General features: G+C 47.3%; 3 protein-coding genes across 10 annotated transcripts in view; 1 reads left to right on the forward strand and 2 right to left on the reverse strand.

The window, feature by feature from the left end:
• The window catches only part of Cluap1 (clusterin associated protein 1), a 31,420-nt gene extending 19,736 nt beyond the window's left edge, over positions 1 to 11,684 (reverse strand). For all 3 annotated transcript variants that reach the window (XM_059270113.1, XM_059270114.1, XM_059270112.1), the window contains exons 1-5: positions 11,554 to 11,684; positions 7,976 to 8,087; positions 6,145 to 6,229; positions 4,927 to 5,106; positions 1,607 to 1,702 (exon numbers count right to left, since the gene is read on the reverse strand). In XM_059270113.1, coding sequence (XP_059126096.1) covers positions 1,607 to 1,702; positions 4,927 to 5,106; positions 6,145 to 6,229; positions 7,976 to 8,087; positions 11,554 to 11,575 — 495 coding nt within the window. In that variant the 5' untranslated portion in view covers positions 11,576 to 11,684. The remainder of the gene's footprint in view (positions 1 to 1,606; positions 1,703 to 4,926; positions 5,107 to 6,144; positions 6,230 to 7,975; positions 8,088 to 11,553) is intronic.
• A 1-nt stretch (position 11,685) lies between these two features.
• Positions 11,686 to 14,848, forward strand: C8AH16orf90 (chromosome 8a C16orf90 homolog). 5 transcript variants are annotated; one of them, XM_059270109.1, is made up of 4 exons: positions 11,686 to 12,421; positions 12,534 to 12,669; positions 13,459 to 13,812; positions 14,356 to 14,848. In XM_059270109.1, the coding sequence occupies exons 2-4, from the start codon at positions 12,651 to 12,653 to the stop codon at positions 14,511 to 14,513; spliced, it is 531 nt and encodes a 176-aa protein (XP_059126092.1). In that variant the 5' UTR covers positions 11,686 to 12,421; positions 12,534 to 12,650; the 3' UTR covers positions 14,514 to 14,848. The 5 variants fall into 5 exon arrangements, with proteins under 5 accessions (XP_059126092.1, XP_059126093.1, XP_059126094.1 ...); XM_059270110.1 differs by having other exon boundaries at positions 11,686 to 12,198; XM_059270111.1 differs by having other exon boundaries at positions 11,686 to 11,956.
• A 3,354-nt stretch (positions 14,849 to 18,202) lies between these two features.
• Positions 18,203 to 24,807, reverse strand: part of Naa60 (N-alpha-acetyltransferase 60, NatF catalytic subunit) — a 29,490-nt gene continuing 22,885 nt past the window's right edge. For both annotated transcript variants that reach the window (XM_059270115.1, XM_059270117.1), the window contains exons 3-6: positions 23,522 to 23,651; positions 20,681 to 20,777; positions 19,519 to 19,754; positions 18,203 to 18,557 (exon numbers count right to left, since the gene is read on the reverse strand). In XM_059270115.1, the coding sequence (XP_059126098.1) occupies positions 18,402 to 18,557; positions 19,519 to 19,754; positions 20,681 to 20,777; positions 23,522 to 23,651 (619 nt within the window). In that variant the 3' untranslated portion in view covers positions 18,203 to 18,401. The remainder of the gene's footprint in view (positions 18,558 to 19,518; positions 19,755 to 20,680; positions 20,778 to 23,521; positions 23,652 to 24,807) is intronic.

Genomic DNA, 24,807 nt, shown 5'->3' on the forward strand with positions numbered 1-24,807 from the left:
TATGTATGTGAGATATATATATATATACATATATGTATATGTATGTATATATGTATATGTATGTATATATATGTCACACTAATTCTCCAAAGGTTAACACAGTGCTAGAGACTATGGCTCACCATGTACAAGGCCTGGAATTCAATCCCTGACATAATAAAAAAATGAAAAGCAAACTTTCACACTAGTTCACACCTCTGTATAAAACACCTCCCATCATCACCTTCTTTCTATAATACCCTCCAATGCCTATGTGGGCTCTCCTCAGACTTGAAGTCTTCATTTTCAGCTCAAGACCCAAAGCCCAATGGCAAACATGAAATTAACATCCATTACCTTCACCTCTAAACTGGCTTCTGTTCAGATGACGCACCCCATGAAAACTAACCACTGGACAGCTTGCTGTCTGTGTACCCACCAGCCCCTGAATCTAAGCTTCTGCTCCGGCTTGTCCCTAGCGTAGAATGGAAGTCGGCTGTCACAACGGAATGGAAAGTGCCAGAGCAATGGAGGCTGACACACTCGAAAAGACAAGGAAGTCAAGTCTGCTTACAGTAAAACCCGGCGGACGAGAACGCATGCTTTAATCACCTCCCATGTGGACACACAAGGACACCACAGCACTGTTCTTCCTAACCCAGTGCTTCCCAAACTGCTCTTTTGTCAAAACCTGATGCAGACTTGTAGTATTAAAACAGCCTGGGCATGGGGGTTGTGTCCAGTGGTCAGCTAAGTCTGGCAACCATGCTTAACCAGCTGCTTTCAACGGAATAGATGGTGTGCACTGCATGATTGGCACTGGACAGCAAGTTAGCAAGTTTCATAACAACATCTTCCTCCAGCTACCCAGAAGTGCTGCTTAGGTGACTGGCCACAGGTTTTTGTTATAATCACCTGGGAAACATTTGACACTCCTATGCCCAGGTCATGTTCCCTAACAGTGACACCAGCAGGAAAGCCAGTTTTATAAGGCTGGCTGGGGAAGTCTGGGGCAGGGAGTTGTAGGAGCCAGGGGGTGAGAGGTGAACTATTGAGAGCAATGCAGAGAAGAGGCACAGGAAGAGAGCCACAGCTCATGCCAGGTATCTGCCAACCCCGAACTAGAAGCTAAAGACACTACCAACCAAGGCATGGCAAGTCCCACTCCTAAGGGAGGAGCTGTTTGCAATTGATAGCTATCAGGAGAAGGGAAATGGGTTTTCTCCAATGGAGTGACACTGTGTATATTAACCACGCCCTAGGGCAGGCCTCATGCTCGTGAGTAGTTGGCCAACACAAAATGGACTCCATGCTTTATGTTTTGGTTGTCTTTTGTTTTTTAGAGAAAAAAACATGAAGTTGGGTATGTAAGGGAGGGGAGATCTGGAAGAAGTTGGAGGAGGGGAAAGAATATGATTAGAATATATTGTATGAAAAAATTATTTTTAATTAAAAAAATTAAAACCAGTGGTGGCGCCAGTATCCATTAGAATCAGGAGAAGGTTCATATCCTATACCATTTCCTACACATTAACCCACTTAATCAGGTACAGTTGATTAAAAATTGGAAGAACTATAGGGCAAGAAGCAAAAGAAAACTTTCATTCCTTAACTGAACACTACTTACCCTCAGCTCAACCTCTTTGCCCAGCAAGTCATACAGAGATGCTCCTTTGGCAGTGATTTCGGAAGCAAGCTGTCTGGCTGCTTTCAAATCTGCAATCTGGAAGGAAAATTGCAAATCCAGAATCCTCATTATCCAACAGGCATTCAGCTGCCACTCCATGAACCTCAAGCATTTCCTTCAGATAGGTATATAACTACAGAGCATGTGTTTCAGCAGCCCTATTTATTGCTGTAGAACTCAGGTCCTAGGACACGAACTTAGGGAACACTAAGTTTAAATGGGACCAATTTCAGGGCATCTGGTCTCTCAGAAAGCCAAATGTGAAGTCAAACTGAATTCACAACTACGAGGTATAAGCAAAAGAAAGCTAAAATGCTTCTATTTGGACCAGGTCTCTAACATAAGGACCAAAGGGGCAGCCTGAGAGACATTCTACTGTAGTGTCCAAGGTCAAGGCCTTAGTCTTTCCTCCAAAGAGCTGCTATGGCACCAGAGGAGGTCAGCTTTGCTAAGTACTTAGAATCTCATGAACCACTCCAGGGACCATTGGCAGGAAGATGACGCCAACCACTCTGACGATGACTCGGCATTCAGACTTTCTTAGGGTGTGCATGTCCCCTTCTTCCTCAGTGTGTTAATCCCAGGGACTCCAAACATCGGCAGGAGTCCTTGCTTTCTCTCCTTTTCCTGAACAATAACCCTTGCTGTCTCTCTCTACTTAAACCCGCCAGCAACAACTCACCGGGTAACTTTCAGCAGATTACTTCCTTCCCTTTTCTCTGGTCCCACCCTGTGCCCCTCCACCTCCCATTCTAGCTTTTCCTCTTAAGGCCCAGGGTACCTCTCTCCAGCTCCTCCTAGTTTTCCTGCCTGACTGGCAGCAAGTACCCACATTTCTCTCTAAGATTTATCTCACTGTTTTCATTTCTCAACCGTGGTATGGTCACAGTTCAGTGTCTGACTTCTTTCTGACAGATACTTCTAACCCCACGGTTTGAATCCCCCGCATGGTGATGCCTTCAAACTCGCAGCTCCAGCATCACACACAAACCACTGGCTAGGTACACCCAAAGGGACCAGTAAGCTTAACGCATCCGCAGCCAAACTCAGAACAAAAATTTCACTAGCCACACTGGCTAGTTTCATCTTACGTTACTAAAACAATTAAATAATATTAGAGCTCGTTTTCTTGATTATGCTAGCTACTTCAGCCAGTGGCTTCTGAAGAATACAGCCCAGATGCGGCCCTAGCACATCAGCATGTCAAGTCTGGCAACACAGCATCTCATCTACCTCAATTCATACCCAAAGTCAAGTCTGGCAACACAGCATCTCATCTACCTCAATTCATACCCAAACCCATAAAAATCTACCATTAAAATATGCCTGGATCTGGGCTGGTGAGACGGCTTGGCTGGTACAAAGGTGCTTGCCACCACACCTGCTGACAAGGACCTACATGCTAGAAGAAGAGAACCAAGTCCCGGTTAACCTCTGGCCTTCTTGCCCACTGTGACGCTGTGTGCCTACACACATAAACTAACTTTCAACCATGTCTGAACCTCGATTGGGAGCTCTGGCTTGTACCTGTGTGTGCAAGCACGATAATCACAATGCTTTCTATGGCAGGCCTCAGACAAGAGCTGTCATGGCACCAGATTAACGTGTGTGCTCTTAGCTGGGATTTTCTCATTCCTCAGTTCCCTAGCTGAGCCTTGAACTTTTTTTTTCTTTTTGAGACAAGCCTCTCTGTGTAGCTTTTGAGCCTGTCCTGAAACTCATTCTGTTGTAGCCCAGGGCTGGCCTCGAACTTACAGAGATCCACCTGCCTCTGCCTCCCAAGTGCTGGGATTATAGGCATGCGCCACCATCACCCAGCCCTCTGAGAACCTCTTTAGTTGCTTCTGCTGAGGTCTTTTTATGGCAAGATGTGAGAAAGCCCTGAAGATAAACTTTCCCATCCTAACACCATAGTCTAATGGTTTTCCACTTTTTTGTTTTGTTTTGGTTTTTTGATACAAAGTTTCTCTGTGTAGCCCTGGCAGTTCTGGAATTCAATCTGTAGACCAGGGTGGCCTTGAGCTCAGAATTCTGCCTCCCTCTGCCTTCTGAGTTCCGGGATTGAAGGCATGCAACACCACTGCCTGGCTTAGTTTTCTCTTCTTGACCATTCTCCCCATCTCAGATCTGTGGGATTTCCAGAGCCTTTTGTTGGGGACTCTGGTCCTAAGCGGATAGGTGCTCATTCTATGGGCAGAGATGAAATGAGCAGCTATTATTTTCTCTAGTCTGAAGTCTTGATATACCACCACGGTGAGTGGATAACAACTTAGCCTTCTTTGGCTTGCTGCTTCCTAAGCTGCTCAGAGGCCTGGCAGCTCAGCACTAAATGAGCTCCACCTCCTATGTCCCTAGCTCTTCCCTTTTCTGAGATGTGGACTTTCTAATTCCCAAGACTGGCCTAAAACTTTTGGGCTCAAGGGGCCTTTCAGCCTCAGCCTCCCAAACAGCTGAGAATACAGGGGCATGCCACCTTGTTTGGCCGAGAGGAAATCCAAAGCCTATATACATCTCTGCTGAAAACCCCACTGTCCATCTCAGGATGAAAGTCACGGGCTTTTCCCAGGCCAGAGGGCTTGCTTCCACCAGAGGGCTTCCACTCTTTTCTCAACTATCCAAAGCACACTCTCATCTTGGGACACTAGTTCTCATTCCCACTTCCATGGCCCATCCCTTCCCTCTCACTTCTGCAGAGCAATCATCTACCCCTGGAGGCCCCACTGATGGCCCTCTTTATGACAGTCCTGGCCCTCACACCCTCCATTCCCACACTGCTCTGCTGTTCTCCAGGGTACTGAACCTGACCTTCCACATCTTTATCTTTGCTCATGGTCTGATTCCTCCAGCCCTCTTGGTTTATACCTGTAACCTCATTGCTTAAATACAATCTGATAAAATCAGACTTTAAAACAATTAGATTTATTGACTTTGCTTTCATCCCTACACTAATGAGCACAAACTGTTACCACAGACTGGAGAATGGCCTGAGTCAGCCAGTAAGGAAAGGGGTGCTGTAAGTCACACACACCCCACCGCCGGCCAGTCTGAGAAAGGAGCATTCCCTAGGCACAGACTCCACCATCCTTACCTTAGGGCCAAGGTCATCACACACACCCCACTGCCGGCCAGTCTGAGAAAGGAGCATTCCCTAGGCACAGACTCCACCATCCTTACCTTAGGGCCAAGGTCATCACACACACCCCACTGCCGGCCAGTCTGAGAAAGGAGCATTCCCTAGGCACAGACTCCACCATCCTTACCTTAGAGCCAAGATCAAACTTGAATTTGCTGATATCTTCCTCCCCTATGTTAGAGCCCTCCATCCCTTTGGTCTTCATAGCATTATAAAGAACGGATGTGATCTTCAACAGTTCTTTCACGGCATACCCATCTGCTTGATAAAGCTTCTTAGTATTGAGTTTTATATGTGCCTTTGTGGCCTGTTTTGAGATAGACAAAGTTCTGTTTTGATGTTTTTCTTCAGACAGGGTCTTACTATGTGATCTAGGCTGGCCTGAAACTCACTATGCAGCTGTTGAAGCTAGATTCAAACTCTCAAGTCCTCTGTCTTATCCTTCTAAGCAATGGAATTACAATGTGCTCTACCATGCTCTACTTCAAAGTTTAAGGCCCTTTTCCGGTATTGTCCAAATCTCATGTAGGTAATTTGAAAATGTCTCTGCCAGCAACTGATACAACTCAGTGGTTAAGGATAAAACATACTGTAAGTATCTCATATTGTGATAAAGTGCAACCTTGGAAAAAGACACCCAAACTACAAATGCATATATCTTTGACCTAGTAATTCTAATTCTAAGAACTAACTCTAAGCATAAACTTACAGACAAAATGAAAAGCATAGGCTATTTGTAACAGAATTCTTTCAAATAGCAAAGGTTATAAACTATCTAAATACCTATACAAATATCATAATTGTGGGATATTCATGTAAGCAATATTAACTCAAGTGTAAGAGAGGAAATTCTATATGCATTTGGAAAGTTCTGCAAAATATACTAAGTGAAAAAAAGCAAGACACTACACAGCATGTGTAACAGGGAATATATATGCATATTATTATTATTATTTAATTAAGATATAAATATTATTGATATGGATGTATGCATTATGATTTGTTTAAATATGCATAAACAAACTCTGGGCTCAGTTTTAACTAGTGGTTATTGTGACTGGAACTCAGCCCAGGACAGACATGGCAGAAAGTCATTTTACTCTGTTTAAGTTCATGATCTAAACATTTTTGAACCATAAAACATATTACTCATCCAAAAATAAACGAACAAAATCATACAAGCAATGAGTCAACACACATACACACACACATTTTGGTGAAATGGCCCCACAGAAAACTGGCAGTGGATGGTTTTAGAAAATAAACAATACTCAATTCAAATCCCAGATAGGATTCATCTTTTTCTAACTTATTTGACAAGTCTATAAAATAACTGTGAACTAACCATGAACTGGGCAATTGCCTTAATGAAGAAAACTCGGTCTTGTTCGGTCTCAATGTCAGAAGGGATGTCAGTCTGCGGCTCATATCTGTCAGGAAAAACAAGCATGAGCCAATACAACAGAAAGTTCCTTAAAGTCAGGTATTGGGGTGCAGACCTATAATCTCAGCACTTAGGAGGCAGAAGCAGGCAGATCTCAGTGAGTTCCAGGCTAGCCAGGCCTATATAGTAAAACTCTACCTAAAATATAACAAAGCCAAACAAAGCGACCAAATAAACAAGGCAAAAAAGGTCCATTAAAGAGAAAGTGGATGATTGAGTATTGCTACTCAAGGAAATATGATTAAGAAAAACTTCAAAAGCAAACAAAATACTCAGGGAGCAAATTTCAACCCAAGAATGAGATTAAGTGACAGACCACACAATGGCTGAGTAGGTAAACAGGCTTATTACCAAGCCTAGCAATCAGAGTTCAACCTCCAGGACTTACATAGTGCAAAGGGAGAACTAACTGTTCTCTAACCCCACATGTATGTGGGTTAGCATGAACCCACACATTTATGTGTACTCACACATGCTTAGCAGGTAAAGAGGCTTGCTGTATAAGCTTAGAAACCTGAGTTCAATCCCTAGAAGGAGAGAATCAACTCCACAACCTTGTCCTCTGATCTCCACTCATACATGTGTGTCATGTGTGTGGAGATAGATGAAGCTGTAACCAAACCAAATATGGGACTCAGACTACAAACTAAATCTATCTCAAACTTCCAATTTTTATGAAAATAACCAAGATTTTGACTCAGGCTGATAGCTCTTGGCCCAAGATAGACACAAGGGCTAAACAATTCACTTTAGGAAATAGCAGTTGCTGAAATTACTTATTTACTGATAATTCACCAAGGCTCAGAAGATTGTGACTCTCAGCCTGTATTTGTATAGTCTGAAAGGTAAGAATAGTTTTTACACTTTAAAAGCAAAGAAAAGGGGCTGGCTTAGTGGCTGAAGAGCATATACTGTTCTCGCAGAGGACTTGCATTCAGTTCCTAGCACCAATGTCAGATGGCTCACAACTGACTGTAACTCCAGAATGTTCGACAGATACATCACGTAGACTGAATTCTGTGTGTAACAACACATACAATATTTACTGTCTGGTTCTTAACACAAAAGGTTGACAGTCCTTATCATGTAAGACTTTTAACACAATGAAAAATCTACATTATTTCTTGTTTTGGATTTTTAGTTTTTTATTTTTAATTATGTGTATGTGGGGGTCTATGTGTAAGCATGTGCACATCACTACCGGTGCCCACTGATGTCAGAGGTGTGAGGTCCTCCCACAGCTGGAGTTATACACAGTTGTGAGCCTTCCAACATGAGTGCTGAGACTCAAACTCAGGTCTCTGCAGGAGCAGCACCTGCTCCTAACCCTGAGCCAGCTCTCAGCCACACCTGCAATACTTCCACTGCAGTCTACTCTGAGTGTGCAAGGTCCCTGTCATGTTGTGGGAGGACAGTCACTTCCCCCCACGTTCTTTAAACTCTGGTGATTTCTTTCTTTCAGTTTTTAAAATCTGAGAGAGGGTCTCTCACTACGTAGCCCTAGCTGTCCTGGGACTTGATATGTAGGCCGCCAGCTTGACCTGGAACTCACAGATCTACTTGCACCATCATGCCTGGCAACTCTGGTGATTTTTCACAAGTTACAACTACGTCCACCCTATGCAGAGTGCACTATGTTCTTCCTTTTGTATCACAACAGTTTCCAGTTCCCAGTTAGTGACTGAACGAAACCAACTATTCATGCTGAGACGTGAATAAAGTGCAGTCTAACCTTTTCACAAGCCACAGAAGCACTTCAGAGACAAGCCCAAAGTTGGGTGAGCGAAAATTCTCCATAGAAATATGTCGTGGGTATCCCAAGGCTCTCATCATCTCTGTGAAATCTATCCAATATAAAACACAATTCAGTCAGTCCTGTCAAATGGCAACTCTTTGAGTAGTTAATCTTATTGTCTCTGCTTTCTCTTCTTATCGGTTCTTCCCAATGTAATGACCGCTCAAGGTGCCAAATCCATCAACTCTATAAGAGGAAAAGCAAGGGGAGATTAGAATTTACAGTATCTAATCCATCACCTGAAAAACACCTATGTTCAATGGAGTAGATTTTCTTCAAAGAAATGGGGCTTAGGGAATATCTGAGGCTTTAATTTCTATACAAAATAAAAACTACCTAGCCTCATAAAACATCATAAGAAAAAAAATGTTGATAGTGGTTATTTATGGGAGAGCCTAGTTGGATGAAGTTAAAGATTATATGTTGTTATATTCAGTGAGTATTTATGATTTCATGACATAAATTTTAAAGATCAGTTACCTCATATTCAGAGAAATTTTAAGAGAATGGTTGAACTATATGTAGTATTTAGATTTACTATAGAAACAGATTAGTAAATAGTAATATTCTAAGTTGCGAGCACCTGAAAAAAAAGCCACACTGCTTGAAAGAAAGCAGGATTTAGAAATGAAAACAACTACTGGGCGGTGGTGGTTCACACCTTTAATCCCAGCACTCAGATGCAAGGGCAGGTGGGTCTCTGTGAGTTCGAGGCCAGCCTGGTCTACAGAGCAAGTTCCAAGACAGCTAGGACTACACAGAGAAACCCTGTCTCAAAAAACAAAAAACAAAACCCTATTTCAAAAAACAAATAGCTAGGCACAGCGACCAGGAGAGGGATCCCTGTGATTTTGAGGCCAGCCTGATCTACATAGCAAGTTCCAGGCCATCCAGGACTGCACAATGGAGACTTAGTCTTAAAACAAAACACAACAAAAAGAAAAAGAAACAAGGGTGCTGTAGCCCAGATGGCAGAGCACTCACTTGGTGGTCAGGAAGCTTTGGAGTCCATCCCCAGCACTGACTAAAATCCACATGGTGGTGCTCCCCCAAAACCAACTCAGGAAGATCCCGAGTTCAAGGTCATCCTCACCTATATAGTGAGTTGAAGGCCAGCCTGGACTACATGAGACAGCGCTGAAGAGTCTAGCCACCATGAAGATGAAAGACGGCTGCAAACTCCTTGTCACTTAAGAGGTGGCATCTAAGCTTCTCCCCATCCTGTGCTGATCTGGCCAGCCAGCCCAGATACCAGGTGTGGGTGTGGAGAAACTTTCCACTGAACTCACCCGCACCCACCTCCCAGTGCAGTCTGCCTGCAGGTTCAAGTACCACCAGGCAGGGCTCTGCCAACCTCACACCTGTGTGAGAGAGATTTAAGAACTGTTGATGGAGGGATGTGACTCTATGGAGTACTTGCCTAGCATGTGAAAGGCCTTGAGGTTGTAAAGTAATTATTACATGGCAAGAGATCCTGGAGCCCTCCACCCATTAACTCCACCCTTATGTATAATACAGAGAGGGACTCCCTCCCATGTGTCCATAGAGATGCTCAAGAAGACCGGGCTGGGCTCAAATTCACTACATACTAAGGACTCCTGGTCCATCTGCCTCTTCCTCTCAGGTGCCGGCAGTACAGGCCTGTGCTACCATGTCTGATTTTATGCAGTGCTGAAGACAGAATCCAGGACCTAGTGCATTCTAGTTAAGATGCTACTGAGCCACATTCCTAGACCTAGATATGTTTACATCATTGAAAATATGAAGAACCCAGCATTCAGGAGGCAGAGGAAGCAGAACCCTGTGAGTTTGAAGCAAGTCTGATCTGCATAGTGAGTTCCAGGCTAGTGAGACCCTGTCTCAAAAAAAAAAAAAAAAAAAAAGAAAAAGAAAAGAAACTGTAAAGAAAGCTAACTACAGTCAGGTGGTTGTGGTGCACACCTTTGATCTCAGCACTGGGGAGGCAGAGGCAGGCAGAGCTCTGTGAGTTCGAAGCCAGGCTGGTCTACAGACTAAGTTCCAGGACAGCCAGGGATACACAGAGAAACCCTGTCAAGGAAGGAAGGAAGGAAGGGAGGGAGGGAGGGAGGAGGAAGAAAGGAGGAAGGAAGGAAGAAAGGAAGGAGGAAGAAAGGAAGGAAGGAAGAGAAAGAGGAAGAAAGAGAAAGAAAAAGAGAAAGAGAGGAAAGAGAGGAGCACACCACAGGCAGGCGGACCTTTGTGGGTTTGAGGCTAACCTCGTTTACAAAGCAAGCTCTAATACAGCTAGGGCTGTTGTTACACAGAGAAACCCTGTCTCGAAAAATCAAAATGAACACAACCAGCATTTCTGAGTTCCCACAATATACTGAGATTTTGAACATGTTTCCTGGCTGCACAACGTCTACTCATGTTTCTTGAGTTTCTTGACAGCTATTCAAAACGTCCTGTAGACAATTCCAAATAACCTACTTGGATGATAAAGCAGGGCGAACTGCACCAGAGCGTGGAATAGAAAGATGGTAGAAAACACGTAGCAGTCTCCAGTCAGGCTTCGCCCAAACACTTCCTTCTGCTGAAGCTACCAAATTCTCCACTTTAGCCAGGAACAGACTCTCATACATTACCCAGCTATACAGTGTTTATTTAAGGTAAACATTCTGAAATACTCCTCTTGAATACTCTTTTCAACCCATCATTACACTGTTTTAAATACCCTCAAACCCCAGAAGACACGATTCTCTCCAAGTTCCTAGCAGCTGCTACTCTTCTGCACACGAGGCAAGCTTTTGGGTCACACAGCTCTGTCACTCTTTCTAGCTGTGTGACCCGCGAGAAACTGTACTCCTTGCAGTTAAAACCAGAAACAAAACGTGTGAAATATAACAGCCTGGCACATAACATGTAGATGTTCTACAAAGAGTAGTGACTAACATAAATATACCACTTCCCCACTCTCCGGCCAAGTTCTCCTCAGTATTTGGCGATCAGACAAGCTCGTCCTAGCTATTACTTGCCCGAATGACTTTGACCTCCTGCTGCCTGTTTCTTCATCTCCGGACACAGGGCATAAGAACTGCCTAGGAGTAAACGAAATAACGCCCACAAAGAGAAGAGTATGTGACAGGTTGTTAACACAACAACAACACACCTCAGAAATGAACAACCAACAACAACAAAAACTAGCCGCAACAGCCATTCATCCAGTCCCCTCCTTGGTTTCACGGTTTCTTTCTACAAACTCTAACACAAGGAAAAGTCTCCATTTCCTATGACCTTTCTAATGTCGCTGCGAAAAACTGAGATAAAATGGGGTAAAATTAAAGACATTCAGTTCCTCCGCCGCTGGAGACACATTCCAAATGTTCTAGCCACACGCGGCCAGTGAGGGACAGAACTTTCCAAAGGTGCTGTAAAGTTCTGTCAGCCCCTGGCTAGTCTGGGGCTGGGGACCACCGCCCTGACTGGGCCTATGGCTCAGGCGGGGGAGCCCCGAGTTTCTGGGAAGCCCACGGGAAAGCGGGGTGCAGCCTTACTGCGGAGGTCGCGAAAAGACATGGTGCTTTGGTCCCCAAAGCCCACTAGGGCGCCGCTGCTCGCCTCTGGAGTTCGCAGGCCCAGCGCTCGCCGGTCTCTATAGCAACCTGCAGAGCACTTGGACAGCAAGCCGTCAGGGCCAAACAAGACGGGGAGCGAAACGGTGCAGTGCGCGCATGCGCACGACAGAGACCAGCAGGTGGCGCTTCTCATCGTTGAGCGCTTTTGCCTCCCGTCTCGTTGTGGCTCTCATCGCCTCACTTCTATAGCGAGCACTATCACCTTATGTGACCGAGTCTCCTTCGTATTTGTAAAAACATAGCTAAAGTAGCCACAGACTGACGGGAACGAAGATATGGTACCCTCTGCAGAATTCGAGAACTGAACCCGGAGGGATTTCGTGTACGTACAGCTTGTCAGTCTTCACGACAGGCCGGAAATCAGTATCAAGATCCGTGCGCCAGAGGTTGTCCTGGAAACTGGTTAATTCTGAGAAGGGAGCCACAGTGCTGGTGTGTCTCACCCCAGTGCCGGGGCGTGGCTGCTACGAATCGGGGACAACCGCGATAAAGGAATACTGGGGAGAGAAGAGATGAGCTGAGCCAAGAGGGGTGGGCGAAGAGGAAAGCAAAGCCCCAAGATGGGTAGGCGCAGGATGGAAAGGTGCCCCTGACCTGGACATTGTGGTACAGACCAGTAGCAGATGCTGAAGGACTTAGTATGTAGAACAGGGCCACACAATTGTGGCTAGTCCAACATAGGTGACAATGCATTTGGACAGAGAGAATGGTCTTTGCAACAAATGGTTTGGAACAATGAGAAATCCACAGCAAATAAATGAAACTCTACTATTATCTGTATACAATGGTTTGTAAACCTAAATGTAGAACATAGAACTAAACTTTGTATAACGAAACGTAAAGGTTTTGTGACTGAGTTGATTCCAAATTAGTTGTAATTTTATATTTCCACTATCAAGGCAAGAGTTCCAGTTTGTCTACATGCTTAGGGAAAAATGGCATTATCTACACACTGCCTAACAACTTGTGAGAAAATGGACAATTAGACAAGTGTCACCCAGAACTGTCTTCTCAGCATGATTCAGATCTCTGCAGGTTTGTACCCCAAACCCTCGTTCTCCCAATCACAGATGAGGAAGGTGAGGCCCCCAAAAGGTCACCCCATAGAATGACTTTCTAGCATGCCAAAGCTAAACTTCTTTGTGTCTTGCTCTAAATCTGAGGACCAGTGAATTTACCCTAGGTTTCTAGCCCCTCCCTTGCCCTCCTCCCACCTGCCCCAACCTGATACCATGCTCTCCCAAACTAAGGTACCCAGGAAGACTGGAGTCTTTACTGTGACATCATAGCACCAGTTGCCATGGGAGACTGCAGACCCACCCCGTAGGCAGGGGAGAGCAGGCCCTGCTGCACACAAGGCCTGGCCACTCCTCCCCCACCATACTGGCCCTCCATGGAAGCCTTGGTCTGTGCATTCTCTGAGCTTCGAATAAGAGAAGGTGCCTGGCTGCAGGGAGGAGCAGTAGCAGAGATGCCATTCTGTCCTAACCTGGGCAGATCCTAGGGACATGCATGTTTGGGAGGGGAGTAACTCCCAATCTAGACTCTAGTACCCACTTTGCTTATACTGGCACCAGCATACTCTTTCCAGGGTGGAGGGAACAAAAGAGGGCTTGAGGAGCTGAAAGAGATCTCAGTGCCAAAGTCCTGGGCTTCTTAGGCCCCTCTGTTAGGGGAGCAAAGAGGAGAAATGGGAATAGACAAGAACTGAGGCTGGATAGCCTGGGCATGGAGCCTATCATATAAGCTGGTACCTGCAGTTTTTGTCCAGATGCTGGGCCCACTGGCCACCCCCCTCCTGCTCTCTCTCTCTCTCTCCTGCAGATGCAGTGAGCTGGGCCCCAGGACGCCCCAGCCACCCTGACACACCACCCAACATCTATGAGGGAGGGCTGGGGGCCCAGCAGCAGCAGGGCCCCGGTGCCCAGGGAAGCAAGCCCAAGAACTTCCGATTGCGTCACCTCCGGAGCCTGGCTCTCTACCTGCCAGGCCACATGCAGCCTGCTGGTCAATGTGGAAGCCACTGGCTAGGCCGGCTCATGGCTGGGGGCAGCCTGCCGAGGCCTGAAGGCTCGGCCTGGTCCCTGGCCCTGCCACAGGGGACCTTGGGTCCAGGTAACAGCCATTGCTCAACCCTTCTGGAAGCCCAACTGCCCAGGGACAGCCTGGGAAATACAGGTGAGCTCTGTTAAGGCAGGACTGGAGACATGAGGGAAAGACTCAAGGGAACTCAGACGGGCCTCTTCTATTCCCCAGCCTTCTGCCAAGAACTAGGAAAGAACACAGTGGCCAGGACACACTAAAGTAATGTCATGCTCCAGGGGCCAAGATCTTGTTGAATTTTTCTATCCGTGTGCCCCGCCATTGATCCTGCACCGTGGATGTACACTCTAAGTCCTGTGAAATCTCAGGGGTGGTAGTATGCAGCTGGCACAGCTGGAGCCTGTTGGGATGTGGGGTGTAGAAGATCTGGGACTCAGTTCTGGGTTCTAATCCTCGTTCTGTATCTTGATGGACCTTGGGCAGCTCCCCCTCAGTTCATTTTTCAAATGAAGGGTTCATGACATTTTCAGCTTGACCCATTGATGTCCCTTCCCTGACTAGTTCTTTCAAGAATGTAGCACAAGCCCTTCAATTGTCTTGAGGGTTGTAAGGTCCAGGGACACCAAGGTAGGGTTTCAAATTGGGTCCCTGAGTGACTTTTCTTTCCTTTTTCCTCAGCTTCCAGTTCCAGCATGGACCCAGCCAAGGGTGTCCCCTCCCAGTCTGGTCCCCCTGAGGGCTTGGGACTCAGGCCCAAGAGGTCCTGGAGAGCCTTGGAGGAGACCATGTGTCCCTTGTGCAAGAGAACCCGCTCTGGGGCCTTGGAGAGGACATAAGGATCCAAAGTGCCAGGGCTGGGGACAGTAGGGGAAGAGTGGCCGAGGAGGCCAGGTTTACTGAGGAAGGGTTCAGTCCCAGCAGTAGCCCTCCCACTGAGATGGCCCTCATAGTTGCCCAGCACCAGGCCTGGGCTAGTCTGGGGACAGTATGAGGGAGGGAGGAGGAAGTCCCATGGGAGGGACAGAAGAAATGGAAGCACACCCGTGCCCTTGCAGCCTGCCCAAACTCCGGTCAGCCACTTGTACCTGGGAGGTCGGGCCGAGCAGAGTCGGGTTCCTGAGAGGCCAGGGAGTCCTCAGGTCTAACCTCAGTAAAAGCCAAGGCCTACACACCTTCTTGTCTGTCTGTCATCAAGCTAACCCAGTCAAAACCGCCCTGCAGCCATTCAGGGGAGCTATCCTGGAGGTACACAGAGAGTCATGAGCCAGGTCCAGGGAGGCTTTGTAGGGGAGCCCCTGAACATGGTAGCTCTGGAAGGCAGGCAGGGTCTTATTAGGCCTGAACACAGGGCATGGCATTCCAGGGACAAAGGGATGAAATGTAGGTTAGGTTTAAAGAGGGAACCAGGAGGGGACCAACCAAGGCAGGCATGTTGGCCTGGACCCCAAACTGCTCCTATCGAGGGATTAGATGAATTTATGGCCCCACAGGAACCCATCAGGATGGCCACAGACCTTCTTCCAGCTGGACTAGATTTCAGGTACCTGGGTGTTGACGACCTTGGGTATTAACATTTGGGACTGGATCAAGTCTTTGTTGTAGGCCCATTCTGTGCCCTGGAAGAAGTTTTGTAGCCTCCCAATAATGCCAGCAGTACCCTCCTCCAGGCTGTGACCACACAGATTGTCTCCAGAAACTTAGCCACTCTGGTTGGGAGCAGAGCCATGGCCTCCATCAACCATGTGCCTGAATGACCCTTGGAGTCTTAGAAGCTATGATGGAGATGGGGGCAGAAGGGTTGGGGAAGAGAATTATACAGTTTCACACTTGGATCAGGTTTTAGCTCAAACCTGAGAGCCAGGGTGCGGGTATGAACTGACAGGCAGCTGCTACGGGGCTTTAAGAAAGAGCCCAGTTACTGCTTTCGGCAGTAGACACCTTCATCAGGCTCACACTCCTCTGCAGAACAGTGGCCTGCATGACTGAGGCACCAGGAAGACTGCAGCAAGCAAGCTCCCAGCCCTCAGCCCTAGCCCAAAGCACGAAGTGTGAGAGCCAGCTACCAGTGACAGGACGAGACTAGTGAAATTATTTATTTGTTTGTAATGAGACTACACACTACAATTCGTTCAACACTGGGCTGGACACTGCAGTAATTAGGGGACAGGGGGGAAGAAAGACAGGTCGAGGACTTTGAGTTGGATTTAAGAATATCCAAGTCAGAACCTTCTGGAAGACTCTTCCTTGACCACACAGGGCAGAAATTAAAATCACATGATCACCACTGACTGAAAAGGAAGGGAACACAGGGCTGGGCCTCAGCACACAACCGAAACCAGTCAGGACACCAGCCACCTGCTGGCCAGTTCTGTTGAGGAAGGGGAATGCTTTTCCTGCCTTGGCCTTCCTGCTTTGTGAGGACCCTTCCCTCTCTGAGGCCAAGCAGCCTTGGGCTGGCTCTAGGGCCTGAGAGCCCTAATCCAGGAGATGCTGAGGGAGGGAAGCCTGTCAACAGAGCTGTTCCTAATCAGTCTGGCACAGTGAGAGGCTGTGAGGACACCCTGCATGGGCACCTGTGATACTGCAGCAATACTGGGCAGGACTCTGGGGGCACAAGGAAGGGACGCTGCAGGTACAATTCACGGCACTGACAAGAGCCTCTGCCTCAGGGCTGAAGGTCCACAGGCACCAACTGCCCTCTGCTCCCAGGGCCAAGTCTCATGAGTCCACAGTAGCAGAGATGCCCAATGCAGAGCTCAGCCTCCTCCTGTCTGCATTTGGTCAGTCCTTGAAGCTTCAGCTTCTAGAAGGATGAGCAAGGGAGGAACCCAGAAGCCAACAGCTCCCAGTTCTTGGCCCAGCTCCAAGTGCAGGTCAGCTATATGGAACTTGCCCGGATTCGACAGGCAGGATGATCCTTCTGGACAACAGGAAGTGGGGAGGAGGAGGCCTGAGGAATAAGGAACCGTCCATCTAACTGACTATGGTGAGGGCTGATTCCTGAAGCTTTACATTCTTGTCAAGGGCCAGCCCCACTCTTTCTCCCCAGTCTCCAGCCTTTCATAAAAAACTGCTTGCACTGTCTAAGCTTCCTATAAAAAAACCTGGCATTCTCTTTGCTGTGCCTCTTTATTCTAAGGTTCCTGTGTCTTCAGCGTCAAAGATGTCCATATTCTTTTCATAGCAAAGTTCAGTCCATTCTGTAGGAAAGATGAAGGAGCAGGAGGCAGAGGAGAGGCCTGGCAAGACCTTTTCCAGTGAATGTAGCCAACACCTGCCAGGCCATTGGGATGGCGCCAGTGCATGGAGGCAGGACAAGGGCTCCAGGTGGAGGGAGAAGTTTCCAGAAGCAGGAGGAGAGCCTGCAGGGAAGAGAGCAGGGCACGTGAAGGCACTGCAGGATGCTCACCTACTTCACCCTCTAGCCTGTGGGCTTTTGCTGAGCCAGGGTACACCAGAGCATGAGCCCTTCTCCAGCCCCCAGTCTAGCAGTGGCCAGCAGGCTCCCTGGAACTTAACACAAATACAAGCACCTGGATGTGTACCAAGCCTCAGTGTGGATGGTCAATGGAATGGGCTCTGCAGTACCCAACCCTCCGCCAGTTCTGCAACTCTCTGCTCTCTTGGCTTGGGAGACCAGCTCTCAGCAACCAAAATGGTTGCATCCAGGCAGAATCTTAACTTCATTTACAAGTTGTCGGCATGGGCTTTGGACAATGTCACATGGAGATGCCCTGGTTACTGCACTGGTGGTGAGAGCAGCAGTCTGGGTCACAGGTCACTGGTGCCTCTTGTCCGGTAAAGCCAAGTCACTGTGGGCCTCCAGTAGGAGCTGCTTGGCCTTTCTGTACCTTCCCAATGTTTGAATCACACGACTCCATCATTTTAACAACAACAACAAAACAAAACAAAAACAAAGAAAAATTTGTTCAGGCCCTGGGGAGATGGCTCAGTGGTTAAGAGCATATGCTGCTCTTTCCAAGGACCAGGATTCAATTCCCAGGATCTACATGGCACAACTGCCTATACCTCCATTTTCAGAGACTCCAATGCCCTCAAATCCTCAAGAGATAAATTAAAAACATTAAAAAAAAAAAAAAAAAAAAAAAGCCATCCAGGGGCTGGAGAGATGGCTCCACTGGAAAAGTGATTGCTATATAAATATAAGGATCTGAGTTTGAGCTCCAGCACCCACATAAAATGCCTAGGTAGGCAGCTGAGAGACAAGAGGTCTCTGAAGCTCACTAGCTAGCCAGTGCAGTTCAGTCAGTGAGCTACAAGTTCCACGAGAAACCCTGTCTCGAAAGTAAGGTGGAGAATAATCGCCCCCACGCTGAGCTCCATGCTCCACAAACGTGCACATGTGGATGCAAATGTACACACAGTCTAGGGAGTAAAAAGAGATCTGGCAAGTGGTGTGAGGCCTTTGGTCCCTTGCTCTTCCAAACGCTTCTGGACCCACTGTGAACTGCTCCCAAGTACCTGCCTAGAGACTTCTTGTCTCTACAAGTCCCCAGGTCCTACCATCTGTTCCTACCTGTTGAAGACCAGGCATACACTCTTCTCCTGAGCCAGCATAGCACCGGGCCTGCAGCTGGGGCAGGCCGATGGGCCGGCAGGTGGCCACCAGCTCCTTGCAAAGGACAGCAGAAGTCAGACAGACAGGAAAATAGGCTCCACAAAGTGCTGAGGACAGAGGCCTGGGGGAGGCTGCCCCAATGGCATCACATGGTACGGCTGTATTCGATGCCACCTTTGGTGGAGATGCTGGACCATGGCAGAAAGCTGCAGAGCAGGCTGTGGGCCTGGCGGTAGATCCTGTGTGGGATGGAGCAGGGACTCAGGTTGGCTAGTGCTGAGCCCAGGTGTTGGATGTAGTCTGTAGGTTCTGTCAAGGAAGATACCGATATGGCCCCATCTGCCTTGCCTGCCCACATGCAGCGTCCTTGGAGTCTGATCAATGACCCACAGCATTGTTCCCACATGGCACAATGCACTCAACTGGAGGCCAAGGGCCTATTAAACCTTAGAAAATACTAGAAAGGCTCATTAAGTGGACTATCAATTTGGGAAATAATGCACAGTAGAGTCATATAGGACAATCACCATAAGGTAATTAACAAAGACCAGGGCAGGATCTATAAGACAAGTGTTCCTAGTTCTCCAGAGGGACAGAGCCCACCCCAACAAGGACATGTTTCAGCAGTGCTAACCCCTGGATGCCCATACACACCTGACTTCATGTGAGCTAGGCCTATGGAGCGTGGGCTCACCTGTTTCCTGTTTTCTCAAAACACCCACAGATACATGTGGTGTATTCTGGGCTATTACCCCATGGCTGCTGGGACATCTGGTTTCCTCCCTTCCTAGCAAGGACACCATTAGAGGAGAGAATTGGGGGGTAGGTGAATACACCTTCGATCAGGCAACTCCACGAGGAAGGTCTGAACCCAGGTGTGTTCTGCCACCGTTTACTTTCTTCTCTGCATCACGGGCTGCGTAAGTGGGGCTTGTATCTGCTATGCTTACTGCTGACCCCTGGAACAGGGTACGTTCCATATTTCTTGAGTGGATGGATCCATCCTAGGCCCAAAGAGTTAAAACTCAACCTTCCTACTGGGCTGAAGCTGTTAGGAAGTGCCAATTTTCCTAATGTATGCAACCAATCAGGTGCTTTAGACCTGCCCATACCCTGAGCTACTCACGGAGCAACACTACACGCTAAGCCAGTGACTGTGAGTGACTGAAGGTGGCCACAGTTCCAGCTGACTTTCTGGTTCTTCTAGCCGTCTAGCCAGGAAACCACAAAGCCTTCTCTCTCCCTTCCAGCAGTAAAGGATATAAGATGGTCCAGGGAGGGTGGCCGCCATTGATGTAGAGGACGTAGGTGAAGCCATCTTTGAGGACCCCTCGGATGGAGTAATAATAGGGCAGATAGTGATGCTGCTTAAAGTCTCTGTTTTCATAGAAGTTTATTGCTGTATTGTTGGTGGTGAGGACATGTAGGTAGATGGCTTTGCAGTGGTCCTGGGCAGTGGTTGAAATATGATCCTTTAAACTTTCTAGTAAAAGGGAACCTGGGGAGAGGAGAGGAAGGTTTCCCACAGCAGGGCAGTTAAGAGGACATAGATGAAGCCACAGTTCTGCAGGAGTCTAGAGGGCTATGCTCTCAGAACTGAAACTAGTCTCTGGTCACCTCCCACTGTCAAAGTCCCTAAAAGATCCTAGCTAAACAGAACCCATAAACTACATATCACTGTGGACCACAGATGTATCCTGGAAGTGCTCTGGGTCCACAGAAGACACTAACCTTTCAGGCAACAAAAAGTGTAAACCAGAACCCAGAGGGTGTGAGAAAGATAGGCCTGGGTTGAAAAAGGGACTTCTACTCACCGCTGTGTGGGGAGTAGGGTGAGAATTGGATGACATAAAGAATGTCTGATGAAGCCGGGCGGTGGTGGCGCACGCCTTTAATCCCAGCACTCGGGAGGCAGAGACAGGCGGATCTCTGTGAGTTCGAGGCCAGCCTGGGCTACCAAGTGAGTTCCAGGAAAGGCGCAAAGCTACACAGAGAAACCCTGTCTCGAAAAACCAAAAAAATAAATAAATAAATAAATAAAATAATGTCTGATGAATGCTGGAAAGTGCTGTTTCTTCATCTGTTTATGGTCCTTATTCTGAACTGACAACATCTTGCCAATACACATGACTATGTCTGGCAACATAGGAGAGTTAAGGGAGGGCTATTCCTTCCCGAGGCTGTACTAGGAGTTGTGGCTGATCTGTTCATGACAGGTTTGGGAGGGATGTAAAAAAATGAAGGCCTGTGGGGTGGGAAGATGCACTGGGAGGATATTCTCTGCCCCCACATTTGGACAAGGAAGAAGAGACTGAGGGTCCTCTGTGAGCTGAAGACCTCAGAAGAAGTAACTGATGTGGTGGGGGTTGGTAACTGGTTAGGGCAGCAGTGGTTCAAACCGTGGGCTTTCTGCCCCTTTCTTACCTATGCCGTGTTTTCTGAATTCTTTCACCACTCCCAGGCTTAGAATGTATGCAACTTGTGTGTCCACAGAGAAGCTGGAGGCTAGAATATCTCCATCCTAAAGGGAAAGTCAGAGATAAAGTCAGGGCAAAGCAGAACCTATCCGGGTTCTGTGTGTCCACTCTCCATATCCTGACATGTGCAGCCACAGGCAGGAAGAGGTAGAGCACAGAGGACAAAGGACACCCACTGTGGCCCATAAAACAAGAGGGTGTAGGCCCTGTTGGCAGAATGCTGCTCTGGTGAGAACACACCCACGAGGAGCTTTTCTTTTTCTTTTCTTTCTTTCTTTTCCCTTCTTTCTTTCTTTTTTTTAGATCTTCGAGAGCTGCTCTGGTGAGAACACACCCACGAGGAGCTTTTCTTTTTCTTTCTTTCTTCTTCTTCTTTTTTTTTTTTTTTTTTTTTTTTTTTTTAAGGTTTTGAGACAGGGTTTCTCTGTGTAGCTTTTCGAGGCTGTCCCGGAACTCGCTCTGGAGACCAGGTTGGCCTCGAACTCATAGAGATTCGCCTGCCTCTACCTTCTGAGTGCTGGGATTAAAGGTACGTGCCACCATTACCCGGCTCCACGAGGAGCTTTTCTTGGGGATGGTGGATTAGATGGGTACTTTATGCCAGAACCAGTAACATTACAATAAGTTAAGAGACAAATGTCTGGGAATGGGGTTGTAGCTAAACAGTAGAATGCATGTCTGGCAGACATAAGGCCATTGGTCTGATCCCACCACAAAAGGAAAACAAAAAAGAATGATTGTCCAGAGTGGTCACATATAGGTTGTCAACAAGCAGTGATACAGTTGCCATGACATGAGACAGGGGGCAAGTGAAAAGTTGCCTAACATTCATTTGTGTGTCAGGGGTGAGCATGCATGCGTAACATCGCTGTGTGGAGGTCAGAGGACAACTTTGGGAGTTGGTTCTCTCCCTCCTCTATGAAGGTGCTGGGAACTCAGCCTGTCATATTTTTACTGCTGAACCATATCCAAGTGCAAAGTTTTAAAGTTTATAACGAAAAACATACTGTCCCTGGTGACTATGAAAAGCAGGTTAAGACAGTTATCCACTCTGCTCTGCTGCCCATGCTGGGCAGAGTGGCACACTGTGATGTACTATAGCATGGTACTCCATCTCTTGTAATGGACACAAATGCCTCCTGAGTCATGACTCTGACCATGAGGTTCTCATGTTATTCCAACCTTCTAATAACAAGAAAGATCTGCCATTTGTAAGGTTTTCTCTTCCAAGAAAGGATACCAGGCAACTTGTCTTTTCTGCTTCCCATTTACCAAGTAGCTACTATGTGTTAGGCATGTGCTGGACCAGGCCCTGCCCTCTGACCCTGCTTAGCTCTATCTACAGCGAACCTGGACACAGCAAACTTGGGGAGGGGATAAACTCGCTGCTCTAGTTAACAGAAGCCCTAAGCTAATGATGCTAGTCAAAAACCTAGACAAAAGAGGGGCCCCGAGTCTGTGGAACGGGTAAGCATAGTTAAGAGACCCTCGGGCTATGTGCACGGTGGAAGTGGACAACCACCAGGGAAAAGCGCCAAGGAGGGATCACGAGGAAACAAGGTGTGGGCAAGGGAAACAGTATCCAATACAAGACAGCGGATCCAAGGGATACTGGCCCTTGCTTTCTCTCTATCTCAGCAACGAACAACGTGAGGCAGCGGCTCAAGGAAGCTGGACTGGACAAAACCAACCAACAACATGCCAAGGTGTAATTCTGTGTGCGATGGGGTAACCTTTAGTGGTCTGGGATCGTAGAAGAGATGTTTCTTCCTCTTCCACTAGGAATGGGACTCAAGCACTCTGCCACTGAGCTATACAGGTCCGTCTCACTTCCTGCACTTTTAAAGAAACAACCTCAAGCAAGCTGGGTATGGGGTGCACACCTTGGACCCCAGCACTTGAGAGGCAGACACAGGCAGATCTGAGTTTCAGGCCAGCTAGTACACAATGAAACCCTGCCCCTAAACAAACAAACAAATGAATGGAAGGCAGGCAGGCAGGCAGGGAAGAAGGAAGGAAAAAGACAAAACAAAGGAAACAAGAAAGAATAACCTCAAGCCAAACACAATCATTTGCCGGCTGATGGGATTCTCTTTCCTTAAGTACATAATAACACTGCTCCATTGCCATGACCAAAATCAGCAGGAGACTTCTAAGGGAAATCAACCACAAAGAACACCGTTTACAGCTACGGCCTTCCAGTCTATACTGGAAGCAGTCGCCCGAGTCCTTGAGGGTTCGGAGGGAGGTAAGTCTTTGAGTGGTCCATGAAATTGGATAAAAAGAAATACATTTTCACTAATCCCTAACAGACTGGCACTTCTGTGATGACACCAACAGCACAAATCACAGGCATTGTCACTTCACACAGCAATGGGGCAGATTTCCAGTGTACCACTCTGTTTGTTCCTATTTCAAAATGGCCATCTTTATCAAGTCCACTAGTAGGTCCTATTCGTTATTCATATTATGCCATGTACAAAAGTACATGCCACTGGGGCTGGAGAAATAGTTCAGCAGTTAAGAACACGTATTGCTCTTGCAGAGGACCTGAGTTTAATAGTGGGCAGCTCACGATGCAACCCCACACAGACATACATGCATGCACATAATTAAATAATAATAATAATAATAATAATAATAATAATAATAATAATAATAAATCTTTAGAAGAAAAGCCCACGTGGTCACACCCACATATAAATAAACCCACTGGCTATCAGTGTGGTTCACAAGCTGCTGAGACACAAGCCAGAGCTGGCAATGTGTCGCTGTCGCACAGACACACCTCTTTATGTATTTTGGTCCTGTTCTTTATCTCAGCTACTATCATTCCCACGATGGCACCTCTGTAGGTTGCAGCAAGAGAGAAGAACTTCTTGTTGGACGTGATGTCACGATACCATGAGTCTGGGTACCTGAGGGAGAGAGCACACTGCAGCGAGTCACGGGGATTCGAGGCTGCCCGGCCTACCAGTCTCTAGGAGCCTCCCAGCTGTGTTCTCAGAGGAGCCACCTGTCCAAGTGGGAACTTTTTATGTAAAAGGGGAAAGCTCCCAATGAAACTGTCTCCACTGCTACACAGAGAAACTCTGTCTCGAAAAACCAAAAAAAAAAAAAAAAAAGAAAAGAAAGAAACTGTCTCCACAGATAGTTCCTGGAGGAACAGCACAGGGCAGCCTGTGTCTCAGTGTGAGCTGAGACTTGAGGGCCCTCAGTGACCCACGGACACCGGGGTAATCTATGGAGAGTCCCGTGAGGACTGGGGAGACGGCTCAGCAGGTGCTGGGGCTTGCAGCCAGGTTCCATTCCCAGGACCCACATGTGGAGAGAGACTGACTGCCGCAAATGGTCCTCCGTGAAGGGTTCCACACTGACGACCAGACGAGGTGATTCCAGGAGAGCCGAAGTCCATGGGTGTGCAGAACAGAGTTTACAATACCTTTCTAGATATGGGCGGGGACAAGGCACGTGGCCAAGGGGCAGGAGGGGCTGACAGCCAGGTACTTGAGGGGTGTACAGGTTACACTCAGTGGCTCTATACAGCCCCAGACAGTCCTCAGCAGGCCTCTCTGCTATCCTTATGACACCCTCATTCCCTGGGACTACTTTCAGTAGTGGGATCACTAGCTTCAAGGATAGTGTATGTTCTATCTTACAAAGTACTGTGAGCCCACACTCCTAAGAAGTTGGCAATTTATACATTTCAACAGAGATGCATTTTGGGGGGATGTGTCCCTACTTTTCTGCTGCCACGGAGTAACAAGTGTAAGGCAAGGAGTCACAAAACACCAATGACTTAAAGGACCTGCTTAGCTTTAATGTTTCAAAGTTTGTGTCTGTCTGTCTCACTAAGAAAATCCTTTTTCATATCATACAATAATCTAGACACAAGGCAAGTAAAAACACAGGAACCCACAGGTACTAATAATCCACTGTGCCTCAAAATGCTGAGTATTGAACTTTGGGGGCTCAGTAGATGATCCCCAGCAGTGAAGGTCCAGATATGAACCTCTCAGGCATCCTGCATCTTGTTTCTCATTCTCTCCCCTAAGGTAAGCCATGAACCTAGAA

This window comes from Peromyscus eremicus, chromosome 8a (genome assembly GCF_949786415.1).
Source record: "Peromyscus eremicus chromosome 8a, PerEre_H2_v1, whole genome shotgun sequence".
Taxonomy (NCBI): Eukaryota; Metazoa; Chordata; class Mammalia; order Rodentia; family Cricetidae; genus Peromyscus; species Peromyscus eremicus.